This window comes from Leopardus geoffroyi, chromosome A3 (genome assembly GCF_018350155.1).
Source record: "Leopardus geoffroyi isolate Oge1 chromosome A3, O.geoffroyi_Oge1_pat1.0, whole genome shotgun sequence".
Taxonomy (NCBI): Eukaryota; Metazoa; Chordata; class Mammalia; order Carnivora; family Felidae; genus Leopardus; species Leopardus geoffroyi.
Window position 1 is genome coordinate 30,436,978 of NC_059336.1, and position 18,540 is coordinate 30,455,517.

Below are 18,540 nucleotides of genomic sequence, written 5' to 3' on the forward strand. Positions count from 1 at the left end.
AGGAGAGGACCCCAATGGAGGAGTAGTGGAGGGGGCCTGGGTTCAAAAAAGGGAGAGTGCTTTCAGCTTTGTGCAGAGCTGGGAAATGACCAGAAGGGGGTGCTGCTGTCTCTCTGTCAAATATCCCAAACAACTTCCCCTAAGACCTCTCTCTGGCTTAGGCATAAGGCCTCACCCCAGCCAAACTTTTGTCAACTATTCCCAGGCCTAAAATACCACTCGTGCATACTTCGTTGGGGGCTAGGTGCTATAATACCATGAAGTGCCCTTGCCTCCTAAAAGAGTGAACACAACCAGAGCTGTTCCTTAACTTATCTGCAAAGGATTGGGCATTCTCAGAGCAATGGAAAACAAACATTAGCTGGCCTCTGATGTCCACTGAAACTTTTATTTCTTTAGGGTTTTATCCCAACCAGTCCTTTAAAAACCAAGTAACACAGATCTGGGGGTTAGGGCTTGGGGACTGCACCTCTCTTCTACTCAGTGTGGACAGCAGTAGGAAAGAGGGAGGGGGCAGGGGAGGGCAAAAGCCAGACAGCAGCAGCAGTAATGGGAGTGACGACGACGTCACAGAGCCAGTTCCCTCCTCTCCCAAGCCCTGGCTGAAGCCCCTGTGACTTGGGGTGGGGGGTGGGTAGAACCCACCCCAGGCCCCCCCTCCCCTCCTCAGATAGCCTCCTTGGGGGCTCAACCCATTTCTTCCGGCAGGAGACTGAGGCACACAGAGAGGAGGAAGTGGGAGAGGAGGACACACGAGAGGCAGGGAGGTGGCACAATGAAGGCAGAGGTGAGAGGCCCCTGGACACCCCACACCCACCCCGGGGAGGGGTGAGGAAGCCACACCATGATACAGCGTTCGGGGAGATGAGGTGGGGTTTAAGGCTGTGGGGCTCTGAGGCGCGCAGGGCCGTGGGCCTCAGTCAAAGCCGTGCCAGTCGCTGTGCTCTGAGTCGTATTCTAGCTCGGCACCCACGCACTTGACCCCATCAAGCAGCATGGGTGTGCCATGGTGTCGGTCTGCAAGGCAGGTGACAAATCAGGATACCAGGCTGGTTCCCTGGCCCCACCCACTCTTGGAGACTCCCCTCCACCTTCCCTCTGGGCTCTGCTGGGATGGGGGTGGGGGGAAGGTACCCGGGAACCCCAGGCCAGAGCAAGGACCCCTCTTTCAGATAGGGAGGGCAGAAATCCCTTGCAGTCAAGCTGGCACCTCCCCCCTCTAGCCAGACCCAAAGCTCGCACGCTCACCCATTACTCGCGCTTGCACTGTCACTCGCACACAGGTGCCGGTGCCACCTTCACAGGCTAGCAGCATCTCCTCCTTGAGGACTCCCTCCTTGTGTGCCGAGTATTCACACTTGACGCTGTAACCTGCCCAGATGATCAGCATCTCTGTGGCCTCCCGCCCCTGTCCCCCAGCACTCACTGGCACCAAGACTGGCCACCTCCTCCAAAGGAGTAAGGATGGCCCAGGACTTGTCCCCCCAGGGCTGGGCACACAGGCCCTGGAAACTTCCTCCTCTTCGATGAGGTCTATGTGTTTCTAGCCTGTGCACAACCCTGTTATGGCTCCAAGGGTCAAACTCGGGCTTCCAGGAGGAGGGTCCACTGGTTCCCCAAAAGGGCAGGCAGGGAGAGGGGGTTGATAGGGAAAGGGGGATGGGCAAGCCCTTAGCAGGTGGGGTGGCAAGAGGTAAAGGCCTGTGGGAGCTCACTGAGTCCACTTAAGGGCAAAGTCATGAGGAGGAAATAGGGGGACATGAAACTAAAACTGGGGTGTAAGTGACTATGAAACTGACACCCTAGCCTCCAGGTGGCAGGAGAGGGCCTGAAGCTACAGGGAAGGCAGAAGCAGTCCCAAGTCCAAAGCCTGTGACTGCCAGGTGCTAGGAGGTAGCTGCCCAGGGTCCCTGGGGCTCTGGCAGATTTTTCTTGAAGGGCAGACAGGAGGGAGAGCTGGAGGCCCAGAGCCAGTTGCTCATTGGCTCCACCACCTCACTGAGGGTACTATCAGGTGATACACAGGCACTGGCCAGCAGGGTGAGCCCATGGACCCCTGCCCAGGGAGCAAGGCCTGGGGCATGGGAGCTGCTGAGATGCCACACTGCGAGCTCTTAAAGAGGCGTCATGTCGCCCAACTGCTGAACTGCCCATCTACCCTAGAACAGGGGGAAGCACCCCATGCTCTCACTCTGGTTACATCCAGGCCCTGCTGGAGGAGGGTAGGCCTCCAGCACCCTGAGCAGGGCACACACCTTCTGGGATGGGCATGACGCTGAGGAGCTTGAGGTGTAGGCTAGGGACAGGTGCTTCTCGGACGTCCTTGCTCAGCCTGTGCACCGGGGGCAGAGTGAAGGTAATCTCATACCTGTGCAAGATCTTCAGGAAGCCAACCTGTAGCAAGAAGGTGGGGAGGGGGAGGCACCTAGTCACTCTCAGCCTACTCCAGGGCCCACCCAGCTCCTGCCACCTGGGATCCTGTGCACCCCTGCACCGGCTGCTATAGGAATCCCAGAGGGGGTCTAACTCCCTCCGCCACTCCAGCTTGTCCACACACCAAGTCCAGTGGCTCCAGGCGCTTCGCCTGAGGACCTCATCCCCTCAGCTGGTTACTCAGCACCTGTTGTGTGGGCCCCACAGCAAACGGTGGCCCACTTTATAGATAAGGAAATGGAAGCCAGGCAGTATGGCCAGGGTAAAGGTCTCCCTAGGCCTCTTGGCCACTCCTGCCACGTGTGGCACATATCAAGGCACCAGCCATTGCCCACAGGGGAAGCTAGCTCAAAGTCCCACGATGCAGGCCGTTCACCTGCCCCGCCACTGCCAGCACCTGCCCAGAGCCAATAGGCGGGGGTCAGGGACACGGGTCCTTTAGCCACTCCTGTGGAGACAGTGGGCAGCACACATACTGCACAGGATGAAGGACGGGATAGAATTAGAAAAACAGACACTAGACCAGCTGTGTCAGTGTAAAGCTGACCCATGGGCACCAGCTACTGAACTCTGCTGGCACCTGAACGTGGACGCCTGCCTGCCCACTCAAATGCTCAGTGTGCCCAAAGCCCCACAAGCCATTTCTGTTGTTCATACACGGTGACTGGCAACCAGTGCCCCCTGGGACAGATGCCAACCTTGGATAAGTCCAGTCATGTGAAGGGCCACAAGCTGGGGTGGCAGCTGAGCAGGTAGGCTGGCCAGAGGGCAGTCCAGGAGGCACAGGGGTGCGTAATGTACCCACAACTTATGTGCACGCAGACTGGCATGCTCAGTTTCAAGGGCTGCACAGCTCTGTTCCTGGGGCTTGTTAGGACTGGCTGCGTGAAGCATTTGGCCTTTCGATGGGACAGGCAGACATCACGGTATGACAAAGCTTAGCCCATGTGGCTCCCGCACTTTGCAGGTGGAGGACACAGTCCTCAAGAACGATTTCTGGCTATCCTGCAAATGGTGACCCTGTGGCCCAGCCGCACCAACTGCAGAATTTTCCAGGGGAAATCTCAGAGATGTGCAAAAAAACACTCCTTGCCGCCCTATTTATAACAATAAAAAATAGAAACATTCATAACACCAGGAATAGTGAACCAGCTAAATCAATGATGATACATTTAATGGAATACCAGACAGTTGTAAAATCTTGTGGAAAATTATTTACTGACATAGGAAATGGTTCACAACACAAGCAAGCAAAACACTGCTGTGATACTAGCTTTTTGTTTTTGTAAACGAGCAAAAAAAGCTGAATGACACACATCAAAAATTAACTGTCATTGTGTCTAGATACTATGATTGTGTGTGCTTTTAAATTTCTTTATAGTTTTCTCTAGCTTCCAAATTTTCTCTAATAGACGTCAATGGATTTTGCAATGGGGAGGTGGTGGGAAAGGGAGCTATTCCCTAAAGTTTTGTTTCATTCTGTTTATTCCCTTGAGGAAGTTATCAGCTAAAGGAAAAGAGCACGGATGTTACATTTGGGCAGAAAATGATGAATCTGGGCCCCTCCTAAGGGAGGTCTTGATGCACCAGATGCCCTCCCCTTGCCAGGGCATTCCTGTTCAGCTTCAGAGCCCCGCTTATTGCCAACCTGAAGGCCTCACTCCGTTTCCCCACAATCCATCCCGTCCAGACACTTCTTCCTGCACCTTCCAAGTGCATGTGGGATCTGATAGTGCCCCAGCAGTTGGGGAAGTCACACCAGAGGGTGTGTGAGGTGTGACACTGAGAGAGGTGGACGCTCCACCCAGAAAGCATGGCGGTGCTCAGTAAACACTCATACCGCAAAGAGCCTAAATCAGCCAGAGGTCTGGCAAGAAGGGAAATAACGTCACACCTTGTTGCCAGCAAAATTCCCCTCACACCTGCGTTCTTTCATCTCATTCTTGCACTAACTCTCTGAGGCGTGAACTGCCTTCATCTCAGAGAAGAGGAAACTGAGGTGACCTGCCCAGGGTCACAGAGACAGATGAGCGGGCCTGGTCCTGAACCCAAGCCCTGCGGCACCTCGAGCCCTGATACCACCTTCCATTGCTGTTGTTGGGGTGACACTAATAAGAGTTCGGTTCCTCTTGTTCGAATACCATGCTAAAGGTACTCATTTCATCACTGCAATCTCACCACCTCCCTCCCACTTTACAGATAGGGAAACCAAGGCCCAGGAAGGGACAAAGATGTACCTTTGCAGCCAGCTTAGAGGAAATGGAACAGACAGGTCCAGGAAGCCAGGCAGGGCCATGGAGGATGTAGAGGGAGTAAGGCGGAAGATGGCGGGGGAGATGTGCACATACCTTGACTAGAAAGCTGCTGTCGCTCTCCTGGGTGACCATGACCACGGAGTCATGCAGCTTCTCATCAAAGTGTACATGGCTCTGGGAACCTTCTGCATCATGGCCTCCCGCAAAGCGGATACTCCGGACTCTGGGCTTGTTGCCTAGGAAGAGAGTGGGAAGGCTCCAGGGGCTGCCGGCTTCCTTTACTGCCAGGAAACTATTCCCCCTTGTCACCCTCTGGCCGACCCCCTGGCAACTACCCTTGACATCATCTAGCACACACTGCCTGGACTCCTTTCAGGGCTAGGCCATGTCCTGCTGAACATTAGCGGTTATGAGGGTTAAGGCTGCCCACCTGCCCAGTCCTCCCACAAAATATAAGCACCCTGAGAACTGGTGTGACAGAGGGAGTCAGGGATTGGCTAGTACAATCTCTTACTTAGAGGAGATGAGGCTGATGACAGAGACCAGAAGAGTCCTCCAGACTCTTAGCCCCAGACCTTGGGTACCCTATGCAGTGCTCTCCTTCACAGTGCCAAGCTCCCATCTCTGGAATCTTTTCTTCCAGGTCTCTCAGTGCCAAGGCCCCTCCAGATGAACCCCAACCCGAGAGGAGGTGGGCAGGGACACAAACAGCCTCGTTGGGACCTTTCTGGGGGTGGGAGAAAGCAAAGAGGGCCAAAAAGCACACTGAGCCCACCTAGAAGAGGCTGCAGTTACCTCTTAACTCCATCACTGATCACCAGCAAGGAAGATGGAAGAACCCAGGGGAGCCTCTCAGACCCCTCCCAGAAACACCCTTCCCTCCTCTACTTCATGACCCCCCCCCACCCCACCCCGCAAAACACACAGGGCCCTCAGCTATCCCTAGCTGTGTCTGGTTCTCCAAGGCCAGGAGGCAGGGAGTTGAGATGGACAGAGCAATCGGAGCTGGGCTGAGGGCCTGGGCTGGGGGAGACCCATCTTGCCATGAGATGGACCTCAATCCTCTCTGGCCCACAGCCACAGACTCCCAGGAGCCCTGCCCAGAGTCCTTTTGGTGGGAGGGGCTGGGCCGGACCTGGCCTGGGTTCTTGAACACTCACTGGAGGCCCAGGGAGTGGGGAGGGGCAGCCTGGCACTTCCACATTCCCCGCTGAGGCCCCCAGAACTGACCCTCAAATTTTACCTGGCCTCCCTTGCCTAAAACCCTCTGTGAGCCCTTCTGGACCCTGAATGAAACCAAAATTCCCTTCTGTAGCCTCCTGTGGCCCTACCTACCTTATCAGCCTCAGTGCTCACCCCCAGGTCCTAATGCTCCCCACCAGCCCCCACAGTGGAATAGGGGGGCTGAAACGTAGGGACATGAGGGCACATACTTCCATAAACCAGCACACCAAGGAGCCAGCAAGCGTCCTCAGGTTCCCTGCTAGTGCTTGCATGAGCACCAGGACCCAACAAAAACACTGGTATAATTACACTGATATAATGTAATTCTCTCTCTCTCTCTCTCTGTCTCTCTGTCTCTCTCTCTCTCTCACACACACACACACACACACACAGCCAATGCAGGCCCCACAAGTAACAATACCCCTCCCACCAGGGTCCCCTGGGAGACCTGTGCAAATCTGCCAAGCTAGGGAGGCACTCACCCTTGTTGGCTGCAGCCATGGATGCCCTCCCTGCCACGGAGAAAGACGCGCAGCTCCAGCCAGACACCGCCGCTCAAGCGCAGCAGCCTCCCATGCTCAGGGACGCCAGCAGGAGCCTGAAGGATGGGGAGTGGGGAGGGCAGGGGTCAGGGCCACTCATGGCCCTACGGCTGGGGGAAAGCAGAGATCTCTTTAGGGAAGACACTAAAACTCAACAGCCCAAGGGGTGCCTGTACCCTCTAGCATGGGGGGGGGGGGTTTCTGCTCCCCCACTCCTCACATTCCCCAAGAGCCCTCACCCCTGCCTGATGCCCTACTGACCCAGAGCCCCACCAGCATGTGCTGAGCCGTGGCTTCTCAGTGCCAAAGCATCGGTACGGGACTCTGGTACCCAACCCACCTGAGGCTGGCAGGAGGGACAGCCTGAAAAGGAAAAGGATACCATTGGCACTTTTTAGAGGCTAGTTCTCATGCTGGTGACCCCAAGGGCTAGACCCTCCTGTAACCAGATGCCACATTATTCAGGTTACACACCCAGTGCAGCTGGGTCTAGGTCAGAGTCAACAAGATGCTTGAAAGAGAGCGAGAATGGGGGCCCACCTAAGATGGGTCCTTGGAGATTCCCTCCCGGTGACAGATCAGTGCCACATGCTGAACAGATGCCCCGTGAAGGAATTGCCCCATTGCAACCCACCATTCGGCCTCTGGCCTCATTCTCTGGGCCAGCCTCCTAGCTCAGCTCCCCAAGGGCAGCCTCAGGGCAGGGGCAGCGGGAGGCACCCCCAGGAAGCCTGTGTGAGCAGCCTGGCCTCTGATGGGCTGAGCTGGGACCATCTAAGCATCAAAAAGAATAATGAGGGCAACTGATGGAAACAGATGGAATACATAAAACTGGAGCATTCACAGAGATTACAAAAAAAGAAGAACGCAAAATAAACACACCCGAACCCTCGTTCACTGACAGTAGCAAGGCCCTCTTTACTCGGAAAACTGGCAATAAAGAGAAATAATTCAGCCTGTCCCTCGGCCTTTCATGTAACTAAATTGTCCCGGTGGTTAAAGGAAAGCTCTTCTTTACAGAAGAATCCTCACTATTAAGTAACAAAGGAATGGCCAAATGCCAAGCAAGTGCCAAAGAGACAAAGGCTGGAGGCAGGGAGGCAGGGGATCCTTAACAAGGAGGGCAAAGGTTGACAGAAGTAGGTGCTCACAGATGCCCCAGTGCCACCTACGGATGGCCTGGGGTTCTTAAGAAGAATGACACGAGTTTGCATGGAGGGATGTAGTGTCAGCCAGTCATACGCTGTCAAGCTCCCCTCACTCACAATGGGATAACCTGACACACAGAGGCTTCCTGATGTGAGACGCCATGAAGTCCCAGCATCACTGACAAGGGGGTCCTGCCTGAAATGTCTAACCTAGATCTAAAGAAGCCCCGAGCTCTAACTTCTTGCTTATTGAAAATGCAGAGGTTAGTGCACACATTAGATAACTCCATGAAAAAGCAAAGAAGCAAACCCAGAAGTCAGAATATTCTACAAGACAACTGATGGGTCATTTTGGTTTTTTCCCCCCAAAGTGCAAGAAAAATAAAGGAGAGGAGCACCTGGGTGGCTCAGTCATTTGAGTGTCCGACTCTTTATTTCAGCTCAGGTCATGATCTCACGGTTCATGAGTTCAAACCCCACATGGGGCTCTGCACTGACATGATTAACTCTCCCCCTCTCTCTGCCCCTCCCTGGCGCTTGCGCGTGCGCTCTCTCTCGCTCTCAACATAAATAAACTAAAAAAAAAAAAAAAAAAGAGGGGCACCTGAGTGGCTCAGCCGGTTAAGCACCCGACTTCGGTTGAGGTCATGGTCTTGCGGTTTGTGAGTTTGAGCCCCACATGGGGCTCTGTGCTGACAACTCAGAGCCTGAAGCCTGCTTTGGATTCTGTGTCTCCCTCTCTCCCTGCCCCTCCCTCCCCAACTCAGGCTCTGTCTCTGTCTCTGTCTCTCAAAAATAAACATAAAAAAAAATTAAAAAAAAAAGAATAAAAAAGAAAAATATAGGAGCGGCAGCTGTTCTAAATAGGGGATGGGCAAACTGTAGCCTGAGGCTGCTGCCTGTTTTTTGTGAAGTTTTATTTGAATACAACTGTACGCCTTTGTTTACATGTTGTCCAAAACTGCTTCTGCACTAAAGCAAAACTACTTTGAGTAGTTGCAACAGAGACCACATGGCCTGCAAAGTCTGAAATGTTTACTATCTGGCCCTTTACAGAAAAAGTTTGCCAACTGCTGTTCTAAATTAACACACAAAGAGACCAAGAAGGATACTCTATGGGACAAGTGACCTGGATTTTTCCACCACATCAGCTGCAAGAAGAAAAATAAATGGGGTAGGGGGTTCTAACTACCTATAAAGAAAGGACATTTGGGGGACAACTGGAAAATGTGAATGGGACTAGATCTGAGGTGGCATTAAGAAATATTAGCTGATCTCGTTGAGATAATGGACTTGTGTCATGTAGAGATGTATGTCCTTATTTTTCACAGATACACACTTAAGTATTTAGAGATGAGCAACCCATGAATGACCTTGGCTAATCCGGGGAATGAAGAGAAACCACAGGGTGGCCTCCTAGTTGGGGGCTGGGCTTGCAGAGGACATGACCTTGAGGTCCCTTAGGTACCAAGCTGCCCCGGTAGCAGGCCTCAACTCCTTTCCCACTTCCCAGTGCAAGAGAAGCCCACCCAGCCCCGAGGGCCTCATGAGCATCATAAACAGCTCAGGTACCAGCCTCCCACAGATGTGAGGCAGCCTACAGAGGTACAGCGAAGGGCAAGGCTTGGGTCCCAAGGTCCTAGGCCCTTCCCAGGCCCTCCCCCGGCCCCTACCTCAGCTAGCTCCCAGGCCCAGGGAACAGGGAAGGGAACTATGCCCCCACTTATCTCTGGCCAGTGCCACTCTGGGGTCAGTCCCAGAAAGGCAGCCCCTTAGCCCTGGAATGCTCAACTCATCCCCAGAGAGCCTGGTCCTTAAAGAGAGGCCTGCCCCCCAACCCACCTACTCCAGCCATCTGCTGAAGCTGTAGACTCAGAACTATGTAAAAAATGTGAAAAATGACCAAGCACGAAGGTACCAGGCCCGCTTCCTACCTTCTGCAGAGGCTGCTCCAGCCACACCTCTGCAGCCACAGGCGAACAACAACTCAATGCCCGCAAGGTCCCCCCATCTCCCAAGACCCTTCCTGCAGGCCGGGGTGAAACTCTTAACCAGTGGCTGGTGAGGAAAGGCTCCTGGAGACTCCTTCCACAAACACTCTGACCCACTTCATGCAGGGCCCTCTCCCTGTCTTTCCCAATAACCCACTGCTATGGCCTGTCTGCCTCCGTCCAGGCCCTCCCTCCTGCCTGGAACAATCCCCTGCCCCCATCTAAACCTTAGCCTCGGTCTCAGCCCCAGAGGACTTTTTTAGGGTAACACAATCCTCATTTTATGTTCATCATTTTATGTTCCCCACCTTACCAGGGCAAGGACTGTGTTTTTGCCAAACTCTTTGTCCCCAGTACCCAGCCCAGCACCTGGCAGGGAGCAGCTGTGTCCAGTTTATATTCGTTAAATGAATGAATGACCAAACTAAGGGGAACCCAAGCATGGTCCTTGGCTGGACCCTCTTGGTAGATGTGACATATCAAGGCCAGTGACTCTAAACCGGAAGCTCTCAGAAAGAGGAACTCACCCTGCTCTCTTAGCCAACCCTTGCCCCAGAGGGCACTCCCCTCCCCCCATCTCAAGGAGTGTGGCCTCCCACTGGGCATTATTCTAGCCTTGCCACAATCTGTTGCTCCCCTTGAGATGGAATGCCCTCTGCACTGCCCAGAGCTCAGTACAGAGCAGGCATTCAAGCATGCCTGTAGCGCTTGGGCAGTGAGAACACAGAGATGGAAGGCAAGTGACTTAAGGGGCCAGAGGAGGCTAGAAAAAGCAAGCCTCCTTTCTCAGCAGAGAGCCCTGTCAGTCTCTGTCCCGTGGGAGCCAGACTCTCATCCAAACACAATTCCTCAGCAGAAGCAGGAGGAGAAGGTATCTAGCTTCCCCCTGCTGCAGCTGTGTCCACAGGAACTGCTAGGCCCCCTCGTAACCCCAGGCCTCCTCCCGTGCTAGCCAAGCCCTGAGTGTGGCCCAAGCTGCACAGCCCCACAGAGACAGTGGGGATGTGGTCAGGAGCATGGGCTCCAGGGCCCAGCAGTACTGGTTCACATTCAGGCAGCATGGGAAGTTATTTTCAGTCTCTGGGCCTCAGTTTCCTCATCTGTAACACAGGAAGAAGCAGTGACCTCTTCCTCTGAGAGTTTGGTGCAGCTGGTACTTGAACCTCTTGACAGAGCTGCCCATTCCACCAGCATCTTTGCAAAAGCAAATCCCAAAGGCCCGGTTTCTAAAGCAACAGCAATTTCAGGGTAGCAGTGGTAGAGAGGCTCTTCACGCTAATCCTGGAATGGCCCTCAGGGTGGGCCCCAGGGACTTCAGCCTTCTCAGAAAACAGCTCAAGGGGTGAAGGGCCTCCCCCCCTTCCCTTCTCCTGCCTCTCTCCTCCCCCATTCCCAAGCCAGCCAGGTCCCCAGTGATTGCCAGAGAGCAGACTTGCAGACTGCTGCCCCCTTCAACCAGAGGAAGATGTGAAGAATGTATATTCTGAGAAATGTCCCCACCCCAACAACAAAAGCAAGACCCCCTCCCCAGATTAGATAAACTGTCAACAGGTCACCAGTGGTGATACCATGGACAGTCACAGGATGGGGAGGGATGGAAAGCTGGAACAAGGGCCTTACAGGTCTTGTCTGGTTCTTAGTTACTCTCAGGGAAACTGGAGGAACAGTCTCTTTGGGAGACAGAGAGCTGAGGTCCCTCTCAGCTTTAAAGAGAAAGGCTGCTTCAAGGTTACCCTATCTAGGGCAGGGCACAGCCAGGCCCGGTGGAACCTCTGGCATGAGAAGGTCCAGGGACACGGCAAGTGAGCAAACAGAAGGACAAATGGACAGTTACCCAGAAACCCGGAGTTCTCAGCCCCCTAGGCTCCTGTCCCACAGGGTGCTAGCTGTTACTCCAGGCTGTCCCAAGATAGGGCCCAAGGCTCCAGACTGAAAAGAGCACCAAGACAGTACCCATGGCAAATTGGAGCTCCAGAACATGCCATCCTTGCCCTCCATCCCACAGCTGCACTCCTAATACCACTTCTCGGCCTCAGAAGCAGCCCTCAGATCCCAGGCATCACAGGGCAAGCCCCAGCTAGTCCTCCGCTTTGTGGCTGGGGGCACGGCCCCAAACTCTTGGGGTCTCTTTCTCATTCATTCCTCCATCCCCACCCTCAACCTGTGCAAGGACTTTCTGAGCCAGGAACTCCACGACGTTCTACCTCCCCGCCTCCCCCACTCCCACCCCACCCTAGCCCACAGCTAAATCCTGGCTTAAGGACACAGTCCAGCAGGAGCACTGTCCAGCCTCTCATTAAAGCTCAAACTTGTAAACAGAGTGCCCATTGAGATGACACTGACCTGCTGATTCCAGAACCTGACATAGGACTGGGCACATAGTGAGGGAACTGCATGCCTACAACAAAGCCTGGAAAGGCAAGGCTGGGTGCCAGGTTTGGTGGTGGCAGTTTTACATCAACTCAGTCTGGATGTGACTCCATTTCCTCTCTCTCCACCAGGCAAAAGTGCAGAGTTAAATATAGTGTCTCTCTCTCACAAGCAGGGGTGAAGTGGGGAAGAGACCCCTACCATCCCACACACTTGTGTCTCCCCAAACTCATCCCCCATGCCCCAGCTAGAGGGTTCTTAGACCCCTCTAAACTCCAGATTGCCTGCCCCACCGAGGCCTTGCCCTGAGCCTGTCACCTGAAGACCCCAAGAAGTAGAGGCCAGGCCTGGTCCAGGGAGCGACACTTGCCCTGACCTTCTTTAGCTCCCAGGGGAGAGAAATGCCCTACTCCCACTTCCCAATACCAAGATTCAAGAAAAAAGGCAACCTAAAGATTCTCTTCTCAGTCCAGCAGAGCTCCTGGTCCAGAACTTAAATAAAACCGCTCCTGCTGTGATGATAGGAAGGATATGGCCAAGCCCCCAAAGGCATCAGGGGCCCGGGTGTAAGACCCTGTATCCTCTCAGGGCCTCCATCCCCGTGGGTGTGGCGCCCCATCACCGCCCCTTTCTCATCTTCTGGGGGAAGAGATGCAGTTAGACGTCCCCCCTCCATCACACCCCTCGCAGGCTTCTAGGTGGCAGCTCTGTCCCCCATAGATAATCCTCTGCCCTCCCCACCCTCACCTCTGCTGACGCAGGAGTCTCAGGAGTCCGCACTGCCCGACATCACCGCCCTCCTCCCTGAAGATGTCGAGAACAAGAGGTTCAGAGGCTACTGGTCCAAGGTCACACAGCGAGGCAGTGACAATAGCGGGGGAGGGATACGTGTGTGCTGACGGTGCTGACCCCATTACGCCCCCACCCTCGCTGTGTCACACGTGCCCCCGACAACGCGCCGCGGAAAACATCCCGTCTCCACCACCTAACGGTCACCAGCGGCCTCCGGACTGACATTTCCCCAGCTCAGATGCCAGAGAGCACCCCGGTGCGGACCGACAGCGGAACCGTCGCCCCAGCCCGGTGGGGTCCTAGTCACCAACTGCCTAGGACGGCGCTCTGCCGGGAGATCTCGCCGAGTGGGGCGGAACTGGGAGGTGGCAGGAGGAGGAGCATTCTCACCGTGCAGGGCGCACCCCGAGGCCAGTCGGGCACGGTCGACCGCGGTGGCGGCGGTGGCGGTCGCGGCGGCAGCGGGGACTCAACGCCGGGCACGAGGAGGGAACCCCGCGCCGCCGCCGCCGCCCGCTTCACCGGCACGCCCCCGCCTCCGCCCATTGGCCGACCGAGGGGGTGGGGCGAGGACTCTTCCGACCAATAAGAGGACGCCAGAGAACCGCCAACGGGCGTTGCGCCACTGCATCACGTGCAGGGGGCCCTCTGCTGCGCCAGGCTAGCCTACACCTACCGACGGCCCGGCGAGTTCTCGCGATGAAAGGATCCAGGCAGCCAGACGTGGCCAGGGGCCAGCATGGGGCGGAAAGGGGAGAGGGAAGGAGGAGCGTCTCGAATACGCCCCGCCCGCGTCCCAACTTCAGCGGTGGAGTTTGCACGACCCGCCTGGGCCCCAACTCGAAAGGGGGCTTTCCTGGGCTCTGTCCCCTCGAGCAGCCATAAGGCAGGACTCAGAGATAGGTGGGGCGCCTGTAGGTCTCTTTTCTCCCTAGGCTTACAAGCCCGCATCGGCAATCGATATGGGCATAGCTAGGTCCTCCGGTTCAGGAGCTGAGAAACCTCCATCCTTTCCACTTTGCGACCTCGGGGTTTCAGCCTCTTCCTCTTCCACCCTATCCCTCCGCCTCAGAGGAAGCGCTCTCGCGCAGACTCGAAAGGCGTCCTGGGAGCCGGACCGGCCCGATTAAGCATCAGAACAAAGAAGGCACGCGGGATGGGCCCCGGGGGACCGCAGCCTCTGCTCCTGGTCTCCATGGAGGCGGTCGCCATGGCAGCGGGATGCGCGTAGCTCAGCGTCTCGGGGTGGGATGTGAGCACCTGCACGGAGACTGGGAGCGAGAGGCGTGGTCCTCGGGTCTTTAGGAATTCCAGTAGCTGCTCCGCGGGTGGTCCTGGAACAACAGTTCTCCTCCCACATTTCGCTGGCCTTGACAGGGTCCCTAAAGTGCCTGCGGGGAGCCTTCCAGAGCCCGAGGTTCTCTCCTTCCAATGTAACTAGGGGGAGAGATGGTATGGCACGGCTTAGGGTCAGCTTCCTTTTAGAAGGACCTGGGTCGCTGCCTTTGGGGACCCGTCAAGGTTCATGTCTTCCGATGGATACCCGTGACTCCTAACCTATCCCATGGCCTCTGGCCTCCACACTGTTGGCAAATTAATCTTACTGAGCTATTGTTTCCATCGCAACTTCCCCTCCTCCAAAACCTCCGTGTTCTGGGACTGTCTCAAGCAGAATTTCACAAACTTTTTAGAAGCATTTTGGGTGATTCATGCGCACTCTGGCGTTTGAGATACTGCCCTCCAGCGTGGGCATTGGGAGATTCCTACGTTCTGATCCCAGCCCATCCACTTCTGCCAGATGATCTTTCACTACCCAGCCCCACCGTTCCATGTGCCCCACTATGCTCCCTCCGCTAAATTGTATTCTCATGTCTATTCGATTCTGCAGCGTTTAAAGTTGGCAGACAATGGGCCTAAAGGAGACTACAGATATATTTTGTTTAGCCCACACGAGGCGTTTAAAAATTCTAATTCTTCTTCCTTTTCTCCTCCTTTCTCTTCCTCCTCTCTTCCTTTTTCCTCTTCCTCCTCTTCCTCTTCTTATTCCCCTTTTAAAATATCAGAAGATCTAACAACGTGGACTCACATTCTAGCCTGGCACCAAAGACTGGCACATCAACTTGCTGTCTTGTCCCCACCAATCCCTGTTTTCTCACATTGATTTTACCTTCTGGGACTGTGCAGACATTTGCTTTCATGATACCCTCCTTATGCTACCTTTCCACCTAGAATGCCCTTTCCATTCTCCTTTCATGGACAAAACTCACACTCCCTTCAAGACCAAGTTAAGACCTGCTTTTATTATGTCTTTGAAGACAACTTCTTCTCAAAACTATCCCTGGTGTGGGCTGTTTCAAATAGAGACTAGCTGCTAACTGGGCACTGCCTGGGGCCATTTCCTGTCAACTTCTTTAAGCAAATATTGACTAAGTGTGTATGATGAGCAAGTTACTGTGCTAGGCTATGGAGTTACAGGTTCTCACAGTTCAGGGTGGGAGTACGCCACACAAAAACAGCTGTGGTTTCTTGTCCCTGCCAAACACTCTTCACACTCCTAGGTGCTGGGCAGTTTGGCTGACTGGCCAATTGAAAGGATCTGCAATACAGAGCTGCCCATGCCCTGGGATACTACAGGCTCCATTGCAGCCCAATGGGTCTGTTTACCAAGAAGAGGGATGCTAATATCAGAGTGGCGCCCAGGCCCTGGGACTTCCTGTGCAGAGGGCCTTAACAGAGCTTTGAGGGAAGCCACAGGCACCCTGGAGATTGGGGCAGTTTGGGAAGGCATTAAGAACAACTCCAGGGGCACCTGGGTGGCTCATACTTTCTCTTTCTCTCTAAAATAAAAAATAAAAGGGGCACCTGGGTGGCTCAGTCGGTTAAGCATCTGACTCTTGATTTCCATTCAGGTCATGATCTCACGGTTCTCTGACAGCGCAGAACTGGCTTGGGATTCTCGGTCTCCCTCTCTCTGTGTCCCTCCCTCGCTCATGCGCTCTCTCTCTCTTCCTCTCTCTCTTTCTCTCTCTCTCCCAAAAATAAATACATAAACATTAAAAAAAAAAAAAAAGAACAACTCCAGTTTAGGAGAACAGACTGAACTCATGTAAAATACCCATTCCAGCTCCAAACATATGGTATTCTGGACTCTATTCTTTTTAATAAAAATTAAACAATTGTAACCTTGTTGGAAAACTGCTGGGCAGTATTAAAGCTGAAAATGCCAACCCTTTGACCGAGCAGTTCCATTCTTAGTTACATACCAAAAGACGTGTATACAAATACGCATGGCAGCACCATTTGGAATAGCCTCAAACTGGAGACAACCTAAGTGTCCATCAACAATAGAATGAATAAATGAACTTCACTGTATTCATACAATGGCCTATCATACAGCAGTGACATAAAACAACCTCTACTGAATATGTGTAACAACATGGATGATTCTCACAGGCAATATTAAGCAAAAGAAGCCCTGCACAAAGATAGTATAAACTGTATTGTGTATTCTAGTACCCACCTCAGTAAACATATATATGCAATTTCTCTTGAGTATATATTGAGGAATGAAATTGCTGGGGAATAGCTGTGATGCCTTTATAAGGTGTCAACTTAGCTGTGGTGAACTACATTTCCCAGAATTCCCTTCCAATTAGGGTGGGCCACAACAGTCATTTGTAAAATATGTTTTTAATTTATTTTTTATTTTATTTAAAAAAATTTTAATGTTTATTTATTTTTGAGAGGCAAAGCATGAGCAGGGGAGGGTCAGAGATAGAAGGAGACACAGAACTCGAAGCAGGGGCTCCAGGCTCCGAGCTGTCAGCACAGAGCCCGATTCAGGGCTCAAACCCACAAACTGTGAGATCATGACCTGAGCTGAAGTTGGATGCCCAACTGACTGAGCTACTCAGGCGCCCTTTTTACTTTTTATTTTATTTTATTTTTAATTTTTTTTAATGTTTATTTATTTTTGAGACAGAGAGAGACAGAGCATGAACAGGGGAGGGTCAGAGAGAGAGGGAGACACAGAATCTGAAGCAGCCTCCAGGCTCTGAGCTGTCAGCACAGAGCCCAACGCAGGGCTCGAACCCATGGACCATGAGATCATGACCTGAGCTGAAGTCAGACGCTTAACCGACTGAGCCGCCCAGGTGCCCCTTTACTTTTTATTTTAGAGTGAGTGTGATTTCGGGAGAGGGGCAGAGAGAGAGGGAGAGAGAAGGGGGGAGGGAGAATCTTAAGCAGGCTCCACACTCAGCACGGAGCCCAATGCAGGGCTCAGTCCCACGACTCTGGAATCATGATCTGAGCCAAAATCAAGAGTCAGATGCTCAACCTACTGAGCTACCCAGGCACCCCCACAGCAAGCATTTTGGCATGATGTTCAGAGGGCAAAAGAAAAGCAGTGGCTGTATTGGCAGACTTGCAAAGTCTAGGCAGAAGTTGTCTAGCTCATACACTTTGTTACCTATCTGCTGGCTCACGTCATTGACATGGGATCACAGTCAGGCTTGCAACTACTCCACCCTTCCCTGGATCCTCCTTCAGTTTCTTTGACTCCTGGGTCAGATAACAGAGGGCACCAGCCTCTCCTGAAAGACACCCATATCATCAAGTTTGGAGGTAGTGGGAACTGACACGAGCTCGAGTTGGCAATCAAAGCTTTCAGCTTATTCTCATGGGTTCCGGCTTGTCGTTTCTCTCCCCCACTTTATATCCATCCTCCCTTCCCAACGGCACGACCTGTGGACTTTAAGCTCCAGCATCAGATACAAAACAACAGTCTTACAGAAATTGTTTAACAGTTGACCCAAAGCCAACTATGTTTTTTGTTTCTATGTTTCTATGATTAAACCCTAACTGACACAATAGCATAGGCAGGTGTTTAATTTTATAGGAAACTGCCAAACGATTTTCTGAAATGGTTGCACTCATACCCCATCAGCAGAGTACTAGGAGAGTTCTAGTTGCCTCACCTCCTCATCAGTACAAAAATTACCAGTTTTGTAAAAACATGACACTGTGCAAACCAACACAGGGCAACAGGCCACCAGTCTTCAGCCTCTGCTCTGAACCATGCCCTTGCGAAGGACAGTTTCACAATATCCATCAAGATTACAAATGTACATATTCTTTGGCCTAACATAGAATTAACCATGCAGCTATACTTGCATGAAATACTAAATATGGATGCAGGAGGTTATTCATTGTTGCATTATTGTTTTTAATAACAGAAACAACTTACATGTCCATGAACAGAGGACTGAGTAATTAAATGTTGTACACACTATAGAATTTTATATGGCTTTTAAATTTTTTTTTCAACATTTATTTTTGGGACAGAGAGAGACAGAGCATGAACGGGGGAGGGGCAGAGAGAGACGGAGACACAGAATTGGAAACAGGCTCCAGGCTCTGAGCCATCAGCCCAGAGACTGATGCGGGGCTCGAACTCACGGACCGCGAGATCGTGACCTGGCTGAAGTCGGACGCTTAACTGACTGAGCCACCCAGGTGCCCCTTATATGGCTTTTAAAACAGGAAGTTTTCAATGTAACGGTATGGAAAAATATTGTATTAGTTGAAGTTCACCAGAGAAACAGAACTAATGGGAGACGATATAGAGACAGGGCTTTAGGTTATATAGGTGATACAGATACAAACTTATTATAAGTAATAAGCTCTTGTGATAAGAGAGCTAACTGGCAAGTTGCAAGATCTACAGAATGAGTCAGCAAACTGGAACCTAGGAGAGTCAAATCCAAAGGCTGGCAGGCTCAAG

At 52.9% G+C, this 18,540-nt stretch overlaps 1 protein-coding gene across 3 annotated transcripts; it reads right to left on the reverse strand.

Annotated features, from left to right (window-relative positions):
- Positions 1-369: 369 nt before the first annotated feature.
- On the reverse strand, positions 370-13,786 carry CA3H20orf27 (chromosome A3 C20orf27 homolog). Of its 3 annotated transcripts, none has more exons than XM_045445188.1 (6): positions 13,146-13,786; positions 6,395-6,510; positions 4,782-4,924; positions 2,256-2,394; positions 1,249-1,371; positions 370-1,017 (listed from the first exon to the last, which is right to left on the reverse strand). In XM_045445188.1, the coding sequence occupies exons 2-6, from the start codon at positions 6,411-6,413 to the stop codon at positions 917-919; spliced, it is 525 nt and encodes a 174-aa protein (XP_045301144.1). In that variant the 5' UTR covers positions 6,414-6,510; positions 13,146-13,786; the 3' UTR covers positions 370-916. The 3 variants fall into 3 exon arrangements, with proteins under 3 accessions (XP_045301144.1, XP_045301145.1, XP_045301146.1); XM_045445189.1 differs by having other exon boundaries at positions 6,395-6,564; positions 13,146-13,283; XM_045445190.1 differs by lacking the exon at positions 13,146-13,786 and adding an exon at positions 12,711-12,762.
- Positions 13,787-18,540: the final 4,754 nt, after the last annotated feature.

Bases quoted from the DNA above. Each gene is read 5' to 3' on its own strand.
- CA3H20orf27 (XM_045445188.1), bottom strand. The intron at 1,372-2,255 runs GTGTGTGCCCTG...TCATCTGGGCAG, and splicing joins CGTCATGCCCATCCCAGAAG to GTTACAGCGTCAAGTGTGAA. The intron at 1,018-1,248 runs GTGAGCGTGCGA...CCTGCCTTGCAG, and splicing joins AGTGCAAGCGCGAGTAATGG to ACCGACACCATGGCACACCC.